Source organism: Hetaerina americana, unplaced genomic scaffold (assembly GCF_022747635.1).
Source record: "Hetaerina americana unplaced genomic scaffold, ioHetAmer1.1.p SCAF_7, whole genome shotgun sequence".
NCBI lineage: Eukaryota > Metazoa > Arthropoda > Insecta > Odonata > Calopterygidae > Hetaerina > Hetaerina americana.
Window position 1 is genome coordinate 75,109,662 of NW_027287316.1, and position 19,108 is coordinate 75,128,769.

The following is a 19,108-nucleotide window of genomic DNA, read 5'->3' on the forward strand; positions in this document are numbered from 1 at the left end:
TTTTTAAAAAAATACTTAACGACCCACTCCATAAAATACTAGGTAATTGAAAATTCAATTAGCCCACGGTTCCTCAAGATATATTTCAAAAAGCCAAGGAATGAGGAGGGATATCTCCAACTGTCTCACACCTATGCTGGTTTGGAGTGACACTCAAACCCTTTCTCTCTCAGCTGGAGAACATAGAAATGTTTCAAAGAGAGACTCATGAGTCTGTAGTTTGAAGGCCATGCGATTGCAGTCTTAAGTAACTTGGAAGGACTCTATTGGGTGGACAATGGGACTTTGTCACTTTTTAGAATTACATTACTTTCAGATGCATTACTATATTGCTGACATGGTTTACATAGTTAGTGGGCAAAGTAAGCACTTGGTTGTAGACTCTGTTCTATTCAGTTTTCAATATTGATGGCAAGCGTAATAATCCTGCCTTGAGATTGTTCCAACTTGGAGTGAAAACCTCATTTTTTTTAGTTTGATGTAACAAACTTGGAAATTATAAATTGTGTAAGAAAGAATCGCTCTTATACTTGAGAAAATTGTACTGTATAAAAACAGCTTTTATTTGCATCAGATGTTCTTTCATTCATTTGAGTTCATCCCCTGGAAAATTTATTGAGAAAGGCAATTTTATTTTCAAATCAGTCCAAGTAGTCCAGTGACAACCCCTTTTAAAAAATAATAGTTTGGCATACCTAATGATCATTACTAGTATTCATGTCATGTCAATGATATCCAAATCAGGGGTTGCAAACTTACCCTCTAAATATACCCTTATACTTTTCGAACCCTGCTACCACTCTTTGCAAGGTAGTCTTGCATTAATTAATGCTAGGGCCAGAATTAATCATATTATAGTTTTTATTGATTTATCAAAATAAATTTATTTAAAATTTGTAGTAATAATTATACCTGAGGGATATTTCTCATTCTGTTTGGAATATCTTTCCTTTTGAATCGTTCATTGTTTCAACTCAGTTCATTTTAATTTCATGGTCAGAGTTTCGGATCAAGTTCCATATCAAACTGATGAGCGTTGTTGTAACACGTCACTGAAGTTCAGGGAAATTAGTCAACAGTTAATTCACTCAAAAATGATAAAGGCAAAAGAGTAACCAACAGTTTGGAAATAGACTAACTTATTAAAGTCCCTATTTCAAAGCGTCTTCACCAATATCTCACAAATTACCCCCGATAGCTTACCAAATCTGGCCAGCCAACCGATGCCCAATATGGAAATCTTATATATTAGAATAGAACGTTTGCTGAAAAATATTAAGCCTTAATAATTTAATATATCTTTGCAATACAACAACAAAGAATAAAACGGTGTTGGCATTTCAAATGACAAACGGCGCCTTCGAAAGAATTAAATAAAATGAGGATAGGTGTCTTATTGCAGTATAATTTCTAAGGTGTCATTTTCTTCCTTTCGTTATCTGTCATCAATGCCGGAGTAGTTGAGTCGACCGTGATCCAATTCATTATCTTTCAAGAGACTTGTACAGCAATACGATTGGGTGTTTCCGGAAATGTAATTTCAGCGACGGGTGTCTGTGCTGTTTATTGCACTTGTCTATCTGGCTTGTTCATGGTGGGATAAAATCTGAAAGACAACATCTTTCACCCTTACAGCTTTAGCATGAGGAGGTACTAGAAGTCAATCTTCGATTGTATTCAATGTCATTTTTATTTGTATTTCATTGATCACAGATTCCCTCTGGAGGTGGCTGTCAACAATAAACAGGGCATGGAAACAATTTACAAAATTATTGAATGCAGGTCATATTCTGGGAGCAGTTGACTGCCGCTGACGTCATTTGGGAGGAGTGCTCTCTAGTGGCTTAAACCACTGGTTTGCACTTATCTAGAATATCCGCCTGTGGAAGTCAACTGCTCCTGGAATATGACCTGCATTCAACAATTTTTAAATTTGTTTTTATGTTCTGTTTACTGTTGGCCGCTGTCACACATGAGCAGACGATCAATTTTAACTTACAATTCATCTTGTAAGCAAAGCTGCCAATTTCAGGTGAAATAATTTTTCAATTGTTCCCGGCTCAACCTAGTGGAAATTCATTTAATTGAAATAATTTTTTTTGTTAACCCTATTCAAATTTTAATTAGCTCTTCTCGATGCTGATAGAATTAGTCTTGATGCTGATATCATCTCCCATTTTCCCTTAACTATACTATCCCCACTCGCGTTCTTTCCCATGGCCACTTAATAACTGCCTCTCTCTTTTGGTGATTGAAACCCTCCACAAATCCACAATCAGCATAGAGGTGATAACATGCATGAGATGGAACATGTAAACTCCTAAATCTTTTATGGCAGAAGTCCTAGGAATAGTTTCACAGCTAAGAAAATAATGAAGATAAATTTCTTGTTCGATGCCATCCTCATTTTTATGAAGATTCATTGCAACCATGAAGTAAACAAATGATTCCATAATAATATTGTTAGACTCAGTTACTTCGCATATAAAATATATTAAAATTTTAAATGTCACTGTTGATCTGGGTATAAGCCCAATAGGTACTCTTAATTACATGTATTACCGAAAAATGTCATCATTTAATATGTGTAAATTTTGAGATATGATATAGGATTCATATAGATTATTAAAGAGGGAAACATGAATTATATTTCCTCTATTTTCAAAAATTTTAATCAAGTCCTCTTACATTTATATCGATATAGTACAAAGAACTAATGAGTGAGGCAAAAAACACCATGGGACTCTTAAGTTTAGGAAATTGGGTTTCACACTAGGAAATTAAAAAATAATGAACTAGGAGCAGGTATAACTACAGCTGAGGCACTAAAAAAGTGTTCCTGATTTTTTCGCATTTCATTGCAGCGTATTATTGCGTTTGCCAAAGGTTTTCGTTCCCCCTATCTACTCCCTCTGCCAAAATAATTGAGACCCCTGGGTGGATTGCTGGCCACCGGTCACAATTGCTTTCGAAAACTCCAGGGAACGGAGAAGCCGGGTCTACAAGTATAGCATTAAATTGGCAGTCTATAGTGTCAAACAAAGGTTTCTCATTCATTTTATTTGTTGAGGGTCATCATAAGGCTATGGATGTACAGGTACCCATTAGCATTAGGGAAAGGCAATTCAAACTCGTTTTCTGAATCAAGAAAGCAGATTGCATGTGTAAGAGGATGGCAGAAGGTGAGTGTTTGCAATTATATATAATGTGTGCTTCAACAGAAAAGTGAACAGAGCATCCTTTGTGTTGGTGAAGGCAATTGTACAAATTGGCTGAAAAATAACATCTCTTTTGGGACTTGGCCCTCGAAGCACTTTCACATTGAATTAGTCCAGAGGATATTTTGCCATTGTTTTTATGTATATCAATGGTTTTCTTTATTGATTACATTCAGAAAACATTTATTGAAAATGAAGATCACTTTTCTCAACTTCTTTGGATTTGTTCCAAAAACCTTCTATTCCCATACTATCTCTAATACTTCATTTGTTTTCCTTTCCAACCATTTTATGAGTACTCTACCAATTCTTCTCCACACCCACATCTCAAAAGATTCCAATCTATACCTATCATCATGCCTCAATGGCCAAGCTTCCACAATCAATTCCCATGCTCATATACGAGGGTCATCCGGAAAGTAGTACCCGTTCGTGAAATAAAGACACAAAAGTAAATATTAACAAACATAAAAAAATTTATTTGAAAGAGGATACTTTAAACTACTTCTCAACATAATCTCCAAGCAAATTAAGGCATTTGTCATAACGTGTGACAAGTTTCTGTATTCCTGCTGCATAGTCCTTCGCCGCCAGCTCATTGAGATACGCGAGGGACCCATCTTGCACAAATTTTTGCATAATGCAGATGGTGTTTAACAATTTCATGAACAATTGTTCGAGAAACATTGGGAAAATGCTCACAGATGTCATCAATTGTGACGCGCCGATCGTTCCTCACGAATTCGTCAACTGAGCTCACCAGTTGGTCTGTAATGACAGACGGTCTCCCCGAACGCTCATCGTCGTGTGTGTTCCCCCTCCCCATGTTGAAGTTGCGACACCACCGCCGAACAGACGACTCGTCCATTACATTGTCTCCATACACCTCCTTTAATTGGCGATGAATATCACATGGGCGAACGTTTCTTGCATTGAGGAATTTAATCACTGCCCTCACTTCACAACTGGCGGCGTTCTCAATTTTTTTAAACATTGTAAACAATCACAGAAACAACACAGGCAATGCTAGCGTCACGCAACTTGGCTCAGAGAAGGCAGACAAGCCACTGAAGCTATCTGACCTCGTCCAGCGGCTACTCGCGTCGTCAGCACTTCATGTGGCACGAACGGGTACTACTTTCCGGATGACCCTCGTATCTTAGAATATACATTTTTATTGAGTCTTTAGAGCTAGATAGATACATAATTATATAGCTCTTTCTTGCCCCCATTTTCAGCCCCAAATGAATATTCTCAAAGATAGGACCTACTAGGTCAATGAATTTCTGAAGCTTTAAACCTTTAAATACAAAGATTTATTAAATTCTTAGACCTGCTCTTGTTAAAAAATCTGCATACATACATTTATTGATGGTATTAGAGCATAAGATACCTATGATATTGCTATTGTTAAGCGGTTCATTTAGTAGAGCTACTAAGCTATTGGCTGGGTTAAATTTTAGATTTCAATTATGCATGTAGTATAGGTGTAATTATAATATTTTACTGAGGAAGTAAAGTGGGCATTACATGGTTTTGATTCCTCAATGAATAGACTTTTGCCTGAAATAGTTACCTTCCCTTCAGTTGCAAGGCTACTATGAAAAAAATTGTAGCCAGGCTGCAGATAAAAATTGACAGGTTGATTCATTAATATATTAGAATCCTGATTTAGGCATGAACTTACTTTCCCACAATGACTACAAGTGGTTTTCAATTTCAAATTCTGTGGCAGATATTCAATGGGTGACAGCAATCAATTACAAGTATATCTGTCATGGTTGTGACCTCTTCTGAATGAAAGTAAAGATTAGGCAACTGACAGTTAAATAATTTATCGTGAGTGTATACTAATAGTTTAAAAACTATGAGGTTATTATACCAACCTGTTTTAGTATACTTACCAATCAGAATCAATAGATTGTTAATAATATTTCATTAAAACATTGAATTAGTTGGCATGTGCCTCTACCAGGAAAGGCTGGAGTGCAAATCACAGTTGGCTGGGTGCAAATCACAGCTGCATGAATCAGGATATTGTGATTGATGAACTAGGCCTTATACCTTGAAAAACCTCAAATTTTGGAATTAAGCATGGTGTATATGTACATGCAAGGATGGAACCAAACCCCCCCCCTCCCCCAATGTGATATAATTTTGGCTTTTGTAAATTTCAAAATAAATCGTGGCCATATGTCTGAAACTAATTTTGAATACTTGGTTTACCCTGGCATAAAATTATTTACTGTAGGGTTCATTATGGTCCCTAAATTAGTGTGATCAGTTTTGAATTTCAATTGAAGAATAATTTCATAAAATAGCCTTTGGCATACATGAAAATGGCTCCCATTACAGGTTTTATGTATCTATATCTGCTTCTAAGTAAATATGATATGGTCCACAAGACACTTCTGGACCATATCATATGTACTTAGTAGCAGTACTAGCTGTGGTAGAAGTATCACAGGTTTACTTGTATCAAAATTTAATTAGGAAGGAATTTAAGTGAAAAAAAGTAAATTGAACACCAAAGTATCCTTCTTTCCATTGGGTGCACCAACTCATTACGGCAATCGATAATTCATGTGATAAGACCATGCAGTTTATAATGAGCAACAGTTTACGTTTACCTACAGCCTAAGCAAAAACATTTATTAATCCACTGAAGTGTATACATTAGAAGTGTTTTTTTACATTCACACTTATTGCAGATAGATGCAATTACATGTCTAAATGCTTGCTTAATATTGGACACTTATAAAAAGAAAAACTTCTCAATTAGTGAAGTTCTGATGATTAATGCAATGGTGAAATGTAGGTAGTTTAATAATGATATAATTGTTGACATTACACAGTTCTTCAAAAGTCTGGGATGCCCTCCCTTGGCATGTTTATACAGGCATAGACAAGAGAAATATGCAGTTCAGACAGATGATTCCCATGGGCACACATTCGAAGCACGACTTAAGCAATACAGCACTTGATGCAATCACGACACTGAGATGTGGAAAAATAAATAATTTTGTTCAGTTTATTATACCTGCATTCAAGACTAGAACAAGAGTTTTTGTGGTTCATCTCTATTTGCTCTCACTTCGATCAACTGGGAGTTGTATCTCATCCGAGGATTTTGTCTGGCCCGTGAAAAGATCCGTCGACTTACGGAAAAGAGCATAAAATGAAGATCGAAGGGATTTTGAAGATTTGCTTGATGCTGCATCATCGTTTGGATGCAAAAGTTTATTGTCCTGGATGTCAGCACTTTCTTTGTGAAGAGCAGTGTGTCTCCTCAATCTCCTCTGTGTGATCTGACGGTGAAGTTTCTCAAGAGATCCCCCGAAAGCCAGGCTCAAACTTTCCAAATTCGAATTTACCTTTGGGGGATGCTTTTCCTCGGGGAGTTCGCCCACTTCCAGGTCTGAGCTCACAGCCATTCGGGAAATGGTCACTAATGGCAGATCAGGGGTTAATAACTTTTCATTTGGTTTGGCTTCTTCCGAATTGATGTCGACACTCAATTTTTTAACACACATCTCTATTCCTTCATCACTAGATTCAACTTTTTGTCGTAACTGAATGTCTTCAAGTGACGCATGGATGCTATCATTGGTGTTTGCAATGTTGGGGATCTGTATTGACTTCCATGGTTTCCTTATGTCGTCTTCCACTTTTAAAATTTGGTTTCTATATTTCTCAGCGTGAACGCCATTTGGGAAGGTATTTAAAATGTTGGGGGATGACTGTGATGATTTGATTGGGCGATGAGGGGCTCCATTGGTTTTGTTGGTGGGTCTTTGGTTTTTAAGAAGTACATCTGTGAAACAAGACAACAATTTATTAGTCAAGTGATGAAAAAGTACTTATTTTCAATAAATTTTACAGTTCAAATCTTCTTAAATGACCAATAGAGGTGTAGTCCTTTACAATTGAACTACTAGTAAGCTGGATTTTTTAGTATTTTCTGACCTACCAAATGAGGCCAAAATATACTTAGCACCTTGTTAGATTAAATATGTTTCCTCATTCTCTAATGATCAATCATATCAGAGAGAATGGAATTAATAATGTACACAAAATAATTTATGGACTTGTATATTTCTTTACCCCATATTTCTACCAGCAATAGGCAGATTTTTTCACATGTCCAGTAGTTCAAAGCTAGTTTTCTATTGTTGGTAGCCCTTGAATTTTGACATAGTGGACATTTTCAAATGTGGAATCTTGAAGCTAACAAACAAAGTACATACACGTAAAGATTTTTATTTTCCTTTGCTTAGAGCATGGCTAGAGTAAATTCATGGTATAACCAAGACAATATGAATTTCCAAGGCTGAGTTTGTGATCCTTCAAAAGTATTCTTCAAGTATAGTTTAACTCCCTGAGTTTTTGCCCAATTTTAGTCTTAAAAATTGGAACTGTATGCAAGAGAATAAAAACCAAAAGTATGTCACAAAGATTAACCAAATCCAATATTCGCTGGGATACATTTTGATTCTCTGGAATCTTCAGAAGTTTCCAGAAGAATTTGTTTGCTTGTGCCAGGCACCATCAGAAATCTAAACTCTTGATTGTCTTAAAAGAAAGAAAGTTTTTGAACTCTGAGGAGATACAAAATGTTTGGATTCACTGGATCACAGGCATTTCCCCTCTGGTTCCCAACCAAATCTACTGAAACTCACGGGGTTATCCCAAGGGTACCAGATGACAAAACCTTTAATCCTGAGAGGTTTAAACTAACTTAACCTCATGTGGTAAATATAATGGAAAGCAAACAGGTAGTTGAACATTGGTGGTGCATTTTCCCTCCACCACTCATAGTTAAAAACTACCACCTTCAACACATGAGCCACTAGAGCTAAGATACCCATGAAGTTTGAGTCTCATGGGCTCTAAACTATTAATGGTTGAATGACACATCTGTTAAAACAGATGGTTAGTTTTTTGATGGACCAGGCAGTATTAAGATTGCTCAAAAAAGAAGCAACAGGATGCCTGGCCCTGATAACTAGACCCCTGATTATCAGGTCTGAGGACAAGGTGGTTCTTGGTGTCTAGAGTTTTTGATGGTGAGGTCCAACCATCAATTAGGAAAGCTCTCTTACAATTACATAGAGAGTAGACACATTTTTGGCTCATGGCCATAAGAGATAAATAATATATACAGGTTGTTAGGAAAATATTTGCCACAAATGACAGAGATGGTAAAAGATAGCAGAGGTGGTCACAATGCATGTCCCAGGAAGCCCCAAAGTGTAGTTTTATTACTCATTATGTACATCAAATGGCTCACCAAATGATTTTTTTCAGTAGTTTACGACCTCCCAAATGAAGCCAAAACATGTCTATCACATAGTTGAAGCAAATATGTTTCCTTGTTTTTTAATGATCAATCATATCAGAGAGAATGGAATCATTGCTACATTATGGAAATACATTGACCTGTGCAGTTCAATGTGTTTTCATAACGTGTTTGATGTGTTTCAACGTCAACCCCTTACTATACTGTTGAGCCTTATGTTATGATTGACGAACCTGTCCAAGATTACTGGCACAGTTTTAGATAGCGTTTGGTATAACCCAATCTCACTATAAAAAAAGCCCAAAATATAGAAAATATATTTGGCATAACCCAATCCCATTAATAATCCCAAAATATAGAAAAAGCAACACTGAAATCTCGGACCTTTGGAATATTTACACATTTGACCCCTTCTTCTCCTCTTGGGCAAACAGTTTCCAAACGCACTATTATGCAATTTTAATAGAAACTATAACTCAAGTTCAATAGGAACTTTTCAACCCATTTTTATTGGTCAAAGTTTTAACTGCAAAATATTTAGTAATTATGGAAGATAACAGGCTAGTAAGAAATTTGATTTATTAACTATTTCATGTAAGTTATTTCTGGGAAATGACAAAAACCCCATTTGTGAGTTAATGATGGTTAGTTCCCATTAGATCATGCAAAGGAAACACTTTTAAAAAAGATTTCGGTTAATTTCAAATCATGTGCGAGAAATAATTCCTTAACCACTTAAAACTCCCAGAAATTTACACATATACATGCTGAATATAAACACCAGCCCTCTTACATTGTATTTTTATTCACATGTAGAATGATATGAATGAAAATCAAATAGTTTTCTACTCCAGAAAATCAATGTTTCTCTTCACTTGTTTGCTCACCTCACTCTTTTCCTCCCTCCCCTTTCTCTCTTACTTCTTATTCACCCTTAATACCCTCATATCCAGGACCAATTATGCAGTGCATGACCTGATTACTGACTGGCTATCCACTTTAACAGAGGGTATATGCTCCGTTTCGTCAAAACAGCAGTTAGTATCATTGGTTAGATATATTTAATCCATCATGTCTTTCATTGGAAACGTAAGCCACAAGCAATGAACGATATAATGACTAAAAATATTCACTTATTCTATGATAAAACTTTCCTGTGGCTTCAATTGGATGTGCATCTCATCACATATTGAATGCATCATGTGTTACTAGTGGTAATTCATTTCTTTGATCAATGATTTGTTCCAAAATGATGCTGCTGTTCAGTCATATGATGATATGATTCATTTTTATCTATTATTTTTAATTTATATCACTCAAATTTTATTAGGCCATACATACATGCAAAGAAGAAATTAATTTTCCACCAAGAGGTAATTAAATTTAGAATATTATAAGGAGAATTGTTCCAAGAGGAAAACAATGAAAGGAGAAAAATATAGGTTACTGATTTCAATGTCTCAGACCCAATACCAAATGATTTGAAATTTCTCACAATGTTATCATTGAAAATTTGTGGGAAAGAGTATGAGTTATCCAGCTTTATCCTCCCATACCTTGTAACTCTCCAATCATGGCCAATGCTTATCAATACACCATGAGTCTAAACCCATACTAAAGCCCAGTAATCTCAAATATTAATACATTCCTTCACAAATATCTAAGAGTGAATTGAGGATATATTTATTTAGCCTTGAGAATATGCATAGGCTACAGAAGGCTTCTGTCGGCGACAGAAAGTTTCTCAACACCCTAAATCTCCCAAAGCACCAGAACAGAAAATTCTGCCCTAAACTTTCATCTTTCAATTTGAGAATAATCCAAGTCATACCAATGGTTACTTCATATACAAGTAGAAAAATTAGGTACCATTAGATAGTAACTAATATTAGTTTTTACACTTAAACAATTCATTTGAAGGGAAAAATCATAAAACCAAAGTAACTTGAAGAGTGAACAAAAAATCTTTTAGTGGAAGTAGCAATTCCAAATTTACATTTTGGTTGGATGGTATCACCTTGTTTATGAAAATAAAAATTTGGGTTTTTTTTTAAACCTTCATGTAAATATAAATTTCTCATTGCTTTGCTTCAGGAGAAATAATCAGAGAGAATGTGCTTTTGCCATATGAAATGCATGTCTTCATGCATAGCAAGTTTAAACTGTACACATTTTTGCATACTATGTTTGGAGAGGTTCTAATTTCCCTCACCTATCCTATGCCTATTGATACCAGTACGGCTGGGGTTGACTCTTCCCATAATATTCATATGGCCGTAGTTAGCATTTGCTTAATACATATTACCTTGTTTAATGGAGAAATTAGAAAAGGTCATAAATATGGCTATCAAAATTAGATATTAGGTATTTCAAAGCAAAACATAAACTGAGGCTCAGCAAAGGTGGAATAACAATTTACATAACCATTTATACTAACCTTTACAAGAACTTGATGTTTAAGAGTGACATAAATCAAACTATATAAGTGCTGCAGTGAAGTTTGCTCACACCCCACACACCAGCAAAAGATTAGTTCAGAAGGTAGGCATTTTAGATGCATCTCTTTGAAGGGAAGATTAAACCTAATGATATGCTAATTTGTAGAATGTAGATTAATTCTTTCTCCCATTAAGAAATGCATATAAAAAAATAGATAAGAGGCTTCGGCCCCTTGCCTTCAAGATTGAATAGGCTTGTAAAGAGATCAAATAGCTAGAAAGGGTCACTTTAAATTGAAAGTATAATGAATCAAATTAAGTACTCTGAAGCACTCTTTTCTAACTACATTATAAAAGCACAAAACCAATTAAATACAGGAAGCAATATTACAATAATTGCAATCATGGTACTACTTAGTGCCATAGGCATTGATTTTTGACTTCCTAAGCCTCTCTACATACTGAACGCAAGCATTGCACACAATAAAAACATGATACCTGGATGTGGTTTAAGTAACTATGTATAGCATAACTACAGACACTCGGGTGCAAAAAAATCATTCCAAAATCACTAAGATATAGTTCTACAATCAAAATACCACTCATTTCTTAAGAGAAAATAAGAAGAATCATGACTGCAGGAGCTTTGAGTTTAGAATTGACAGTCATAGAAGATATTCGTATTTATACACATTATTATTTTGCCTTTCATAATGGTGACTGATACACTGGCTTCAAATAATTTTAATTATTATCGAGGTTACTAATTTACTTGATTTATATTAAGTGGATATTTCTGACTTTGGTGACCCTCCTCCTTACCCACAAACATTGCAGGTGCAGAGCTTTCTCTTATCAGCTTAGGGGGCTTGATCTGCCTTGCCTTCCCTGCATATGAATTGGTATATCCCTCTGTAAATTAATGTAGCCAAAGTTTCCTTTTAATAGAAGTAAATTCAGGTTAATATCGACAAAAACTGTAATAAGGATGCAGGTGTGGACTTGGATAAAAGTGAAAGTTTTGCAAGTCAAAGCATATTTACAAACAAACTTCCATGAATTTTCTGGGATTCCAAGGGAAATGTACTGGTTTAAATAGATGGGCACACATTTTTAGCCTACAAATATCAATGTTTACCTCCTGTTGGTATAAGGGTAGAATGATAGCGAAAAGTTAGGAATGTGAAGTCTAATTTCTCCACCTCCTAAGAATATGAGTCAATTGAGGAAATAGAAAACATATAATAGATACCTATTGATCATTTAAGAGAGAATTTATTGACAAAATGATCCTATCTGAGATTGATTGCAACATAATAGCAAGTAATACAGTACTACTATTACTTAAGACACACAACACTGAAATAACTTGTAGAAGATACATTAGTTTACCTCAATCTTGAGTGAGGACAAAGCCCAGAAATAAAAGCCATCTAGCATCAGGGTATGGAAGCATGTTTTGGTATCGCAGAATAAAGTTCCAAGCGACTTGAGGTGTATGTTACCCCTAGGCTAGAAGCTGAAATGGACCAGGATATCAATAAAGTTACAAGTAAAAGCCAAAGAAATCTGAAAATATTAAGATTAAAAACACAATGAAACATTTTCTCTCCCCAGTACATTTTCAATGAATTCAAATACAGGCAGTCCCCACATTTCATTGGCTATCTTTTCAATATTTTCCACTCATACAAAGCCCATCATGGTACCATAAATTGATCCTTCCATCCTCATAACCTGTACTATATAGCACGATCTTGAAAATTCTTTTTTATATAAATATTCTTTTTTAACATAAAGACAAAGATATTGAAGTTATGCCATGTAGATTAAGAATTGGGAGATTTTATTCAAAATAATCAAATGGTATCTCTTGGCTTAACCCAAGCCTTGTAATCCTTCAAAGAGAAAATTTTCTGAGTTATTTTACATTCCACTTAAAACCATAATTCATTTTGAAATATAATCTAAAAATTCAGAGGGGTTGGAAAACTTCAGCTAGTAAACCAACCAGCTGGATCATTACTCTGATAATTTAAAAGCCAAGGGGTTATGAGTTGAAAATACATAAAAGTAGGTGACCTTTAACGTTGAGTCATTCTGGTATCTTTGAAAACGATAATGAATGTCATTGCCTTGCTTGATCTGATATATGTTGAAGTGGATTAAAAATATTCTGCTGTATTTCCATGGGTTCCTTGTTTTCTTAATGAATGTGAATGTTAAATGTCAACCAAAGGAAATGATGAAGTGCGCTCTATGTATAGTACCTATCTTTGGGCCCTGTGGATCCTGTGTAAAAATGGAAAATCAGTCTGGCTTCATACCACATGAATAATTAACAGAAGGTGGGCATAGCTTTCAACAAACACTGTTTGCACTGCTTTTAAAAGCTTCATATGCAAAAGGTATTCCCTTGTAATGGCATTAGTCAGTGTGCAAACCCTGTCAGATAACTGTCCTGGGTGTATGTCCGCCATAGCTCTTGATTTATTTCAGAGATTAAGCCTAGAAATGTGGGTAAACTGCTTCACTGTGGTAATATAGGTTTTTCTTTTATTGTATTCTTCACTTCTATGACAGTCTGGTTGTGTTTTTGGATTTGGTTCATGGTGGATTGATATAGTTTTACTGCTTGATCCTTTCCTGCTTTCAGAATTCATTGAATGTTTAAAATACTTACGTACATGCACATGTTTGATGTTTATTAATTTTATGATAAACATACTAAATTGCATCATTTCTTTGCATTTAGAGTCAAAATTTTAAAAAACTATCCCCTAAAATCCTCCTCATCCAATATATTGGACTGTCCTCATATTAATGATTGCATTCATTCCATTTTATGCATTTTTCGTATTATTATAAATGGTTGTGTGTGTACTTTATCAAAAGGGTAATTTTCACTCATTTAATGCATTTATGAAATGCCCTTCATGGTGCTGCCTTTTTGAAAAACATATAGTGATTTACTTATAACATTTGCTAGAAAGAATCGGTCACAACTGTGGGGACCACCTGTAAACATGCATGTTGAAATCTAAAAAAAAAGATGTATCCTCAATTTAGGGGAACATTTCATTTACATGCAACAAACCATTAGTTCAAGTAAATCTTATTACACCCTTAATATAAGTAATCGGAAAATGTAATACAAGTAACAGATAGTAACAATTACAACTTTTTCAGAGTGGGGATCAATCATATGCACAGAGATCTAGAAGCAAATGCAAATATTAAGCTGAGATAAATATGAGAGTACAAATTTCTAACTGTAAGAATCAAGTATCATGCAAAATAGCAGACATCAGGCATTTAATCAGTTCATTCCAGTTTTCCTTGATTTGAATTAGGTATTCTTCGCATATTTTGGTGTAACTGATGTTTATCCGCATGAGAGGCTTACAAGGGACATTTGAAATGCAGTTTGATTAAGTGCATGCCTTAATGTATGAAAAGAGAAGCAAAATTGAGCAGTTTGAAAGCAAACACAATTAGCAGGTCTCATCCAGTAGTTATCTCCTGATATTTAGATATCTGTACACACAGCACGCAAACATGAAGACAGTGTACCTACAGGTATAGGTATATATATACCTATACCTGTAGATTAAGAGTCTTATTAAGGTGTTGGATTATTACCTCAAAACACATTCATATCACCAGATTTAAAAATATGTACTTAAACTTCGTGATAGTTAAGTATACATTATTAAAATTTTCATTATATTTCATTCGATAGATACTTTTAGGTAAAAGTTAGGTACTTCAAAATTGACTGAAATGCTAGAGGTCTTACTGCAATGCAATTTACCAAAAAATTTTGTACTTTATAAAATGGGAATATTTTAAAAATAAAAATTCAATTACACAAGATGCTCTTGGTATTATATATCCACAAACTGATTTTTTTTTAATAATTAAGTAGTTAGGCATCATTGTGATTAGGCATTAGTAGTTAGGATCATAGTGCCATTATTAATCACAATAATACTTTCATTCACTGTAAGCATATTCATAAATAATAACTATGGCAGTAATACCAACTTTGTTAACTTGGAACTTGATAGATTCAATTTTTTTTAATTATAATTTAGAGAAATGGCCAGTATAGATATCATAATGAAAACCAAGGAGCCACAAAGCATCCCAGTGCCCCATTTGATGAGATGCAAAATTAAAGAATCATTTCATGATCATGCAAATGCTATCCGTGTACTATTCATGCATCCTACCATATTTGGAAATTATGTTTCATGCAATGGCCAAATTGTTCCAGCAACTCAATTGCATTATTGGTACCCTGCTTTTGACTTATGGGAATTTATAAATCGCTAACATTTAGGCCACAGTCATGCTTGACAACAACTTCCCAGGTGAATGAACAGCCATTGTCAAAACCAAGTATAATGTAAATGAAAAAATAGTAACTTTGTGATTCCACAGAAAATTGATTACGATATGACATGTGTTTTGACGTTCAACTTCATCTTCAGGACACCTTGTTATGAAGGCCTAGACTTCTGTGACACCTTGCCTTTCACCAACACAGGTCGTAGCATAATAAATTTTCTATGGAATCACCTAGTTACTATTTTTTCATTTCCAATATGAATCGATTCCATAAAGTTACACTGGAAATCATCAATCAAATATATCCTTATTGAGAGAAACAGCAATGTAAAACTAAATTTGAACAAGATATGCTGAATCTAATTTCTCCTACATGATGCTAAATTGATAAAATATTCTCTGCACTATTCCTTTATGATATCCTCATCACATCTGATGCATGATCTCAAAAGTTAGAGGCCAAAGTTCATTTGGTAGTCTTTTTAAAATTGAACTCCATGATGTTTTCAGGAGAAAATAGGATGAATATTACCTGTGAAGCATTCATAATTTGTGCATGTTATATGACACAGTTCACATCTATGTGCCTAATACTAGCCACATCTTTGGATGCAAAGGGGAACATTTTTATGCCATAAAAGAATATTTTGCCATGAAAAAATGCTGCGGGGATCCATGATATCTAAATATATAATGGTAAACACAATATTTCAAGTTGCTTTACAGATGAAACTATCAAATACAAATCCTGAATCCCTCCTAAACAAAAGAATCTGAAGACATGCTTACACTCCCAAACCTTCCTCCGCCACAGAAACCCACCCTCTTTCAATTTGCACCACATACTTCCCTGGCCTTGAGTCTCTGAGATTAAGCCTAAAAGACCTCTGCCCTATCCTCAAAAACCATGATTCCACCACCAACCTTTTTCCCAAATGTCCCTCTGTTACTTTCGAATGCCCCACCAACTTATCAGATCTCCCCAAATCAACTACCCCACTCCATAAATCCCTGCCCCATTCCAAAACCACTTCGATGCCCTGCAATAAACCTAGATGCAATACATGTCCTATTTTCAAAACCTGAATCCCATCCTTGTCCTACCCGCTTCTTAAATCTTTCCCACCAATTCCCTACTCCTCATGTACTTCCAGTAATGTAGTTTACCTTCTGAAGTGTTAACTATGCCCTGCCTTTTATATTGGACAGTGTGCCACACCCCTCAATATTAGAATCAATAATCACCTGTCCTCATGCATGACTTCTTCCCTGATTGAGATGCTCTCAATCCCAAAACATGACCCCGAACACAACACTCACTTTGATAAATGCTATAGTGTATCCATTTTAGCATCCCTACCACCCTCTAACCATCCCCTCAAACTCAAGACAATAGAGCAGGCATTCAGTTGGCTCCTGGACTACTGGAATCACCAAGGTAATGATATTAGACATTAATTGCACCCATCTCCGCATATTTTCATCCCCCCTCCACTCCCAACACCTTCCATATAATTTCCACAATTCTAAAAATCCCCCTCCCAGCTCTTCCCCTCACAAACCTTTCCCCAACTTTCCCATCCATCCAGCATTTCCAGCCCCTTCTGTTTTATTATAACCCCATTATCTTCTTATCTATTCCCGCAGTTCCTTTCTTCTCCTCCATGAGAAAGGGGGCTTGAATCACCGAAAATTTGAAAACTAGTGAGTTTCTTTTCTTTTTTGTGTGCTTCTGTGTTTTTTATCTTCATCCTTAAAAGAATAGATAAAAGAGTCCAACTTACTGTGCCATAATAGCATTTCCAGAAGAAATGGAAACAGAGAGATAGTGCAGAAAGTTGTTTCATGATATAGAGTGTCTTGAGTGATTTGAATACTAGATTATATTGTATATGCAGAATAATTAGTTTTACTTTGACTTATTCATTGTATGATTTGGTATGAGTCAAATATCACATGATACAAAGCTGTGAGCCATTTTTGGTGAACTGTATGTTAGGAAACCTTTCATACAAAGAGTCGCTCTGGTATCTCAGATGGTGCAAGAGGGTCTGATTCGGGTACAGTGACCCATGGCTGGATGTGCAAAAAATAATTTGAAGAGTTAGCTCCAAAGATCATTACCAGCTGTCCAAATACAGCCAACTAAAAAATAATTGTCCATATGTAAAGAAAATCAATGCAGCAGAATAAAGTGCAGTGTCCAAAAATTAAGACTGTCTGCCAAAGAACAGGGCCATTAGAAAATACCAGGGCTTGCTACAAAATGTTAGGGCCAGATGCTTAAAACAACATCCAAGACCGCCAAAGAGAAGGTGGCCCCAAAAATCAAGGATGGCAGTACAAACAAAACTATAGTGGCGCAATAAATCAGAGCTGAAATGAAAAACTAAGAGCTATTAACCATTCAAAAAATTAACAACTAGAAAAAAACATGGCCATGAGCCTAGAGTTAGGGTCAATTATTGAAAACATAAAATTAGGTTCCAATAAAAGTAGCAGCTTTATATTTCAAGGCCAGCTATGAAAATTCATGATACACAGCCCTGTATCATGAAACACGCAGCTCTGTAAAGTGATTCAGCTGTTATCATAAATACCGAAATTTGTCGCATGCTAAGAAATATCCAAATCATTAGTACCAAATTAAACCAGGATTTTCTGTATCTTTTTTTATATGTTTCTCTGAATCAGATTTTCCACGTTTTTAAACTGCAAGAATTTTCTAAATTATTTTTTGTAGCCATTTAAGAAACTTAATAAGGATTACTGCTGTCATATGTAATGGCTGCACTTCCCTTTAAAAGTCCTGTCACTCCTAATAGTTACCCTTCACTTTTAAGCATAAAAGATAATCTGAGTATCTTGTGTATTGACAAGTATTTTTTATGCATGTCAAAATGTGTGCAGTTTTAATCAGTATAGATTACTATAATCGGCAATATATATAGTACTATATGTATTGCCGTATGATATATATTTTATTAAGTAAAGCTTCTCACTGTTGTTTCGACTCTTGTAATATCTTCTTTTTGGGTTCGAGTTGTACCGGAAGGACTTGGTCAATGTGCCACTGTAGAAGCTCCCTAAAAATGAAATTGCAATACAAAGACAATGAGGCAAAATAAAAGTGCAAAACAAGCACTAAAAGAAGGTGTAACAACAATTCAAAATGCATTTAATTGAAAAAAAATCTAAAACCCATGCTTGTAAATCTACATATAACTGAAATATCATGCAAATTAGGATATTAGTTTAAATGCATGCTTAGAATTAAAAATTTTGTAGATCATATCAACAGTTGTAAGTGAAAATATAAGGATGAAATACTGCCAAATATTATATTTTAATTAATATTATAACAAAATATGACAAGAACCAAAGCATTAAACAATACTCAAGGAATAATTATTGACCATTGCACCAAAATAAAAGTATGGATTGCAACAAGAGAGTAATTATTCTCTAAGTGCATAAAAATAGGTTAACATTCAATACAGTTTTTGCATCAGCATACATGGAATGGCACTGAATTATGATCATTTTTCTTTTCCACGGAAATAGGTGTCAAAATATTTGTTTCTACAGGCAGAAAAAACTAAAAAGTTTAGCCCAGGAGGTGAATTTCTACTTATCAGAACACATCTGTGAACATTTAATAAGTGTTGACCCAATACTCATGTACTTCACCAGTACTGCAACTCTTTACTTGGATTTTTGTACGTTTAACAAAAGTGTGACAATGCACTCTGTTCTCAGTTGGTAACTGAAATTAGCTTTACTTAAAAATTCAAATAACT

The 19,108-nt window shown here is 35.0% G+C and overlaps 1 protein-coding gene across 1 annotated transcript in view; it reads right to left on the minus strand.

The window, feature by feature from the left end:
* Positions 1-5,856: 5,856 nt before the first annotated feature.
* Positions 5,857-19,108, minus strand: part of LOC139696449 (beta-2 adrenergic receptor-like) — a 182,013-nt gene continuing 168,761 nt past the window's right edge. The window contains exons 9-10 of the mRNA XM_071595221.1: positions 18,311-18,394; positions 5,857-7,032 (exon numbers count right to left, since the gene is read on the minus strand). Of these exons, the coding sequence (XP_071451322.1) occupies positions 6,299-7,032; positions 18,311-18,394 (818 nt within the window). The 3' untranslated portion in view covers positions 5,857-6,298. The remainder of the gene's footprint in view (positions 7,033-18,310; positions 18,395-19,108) is intronic.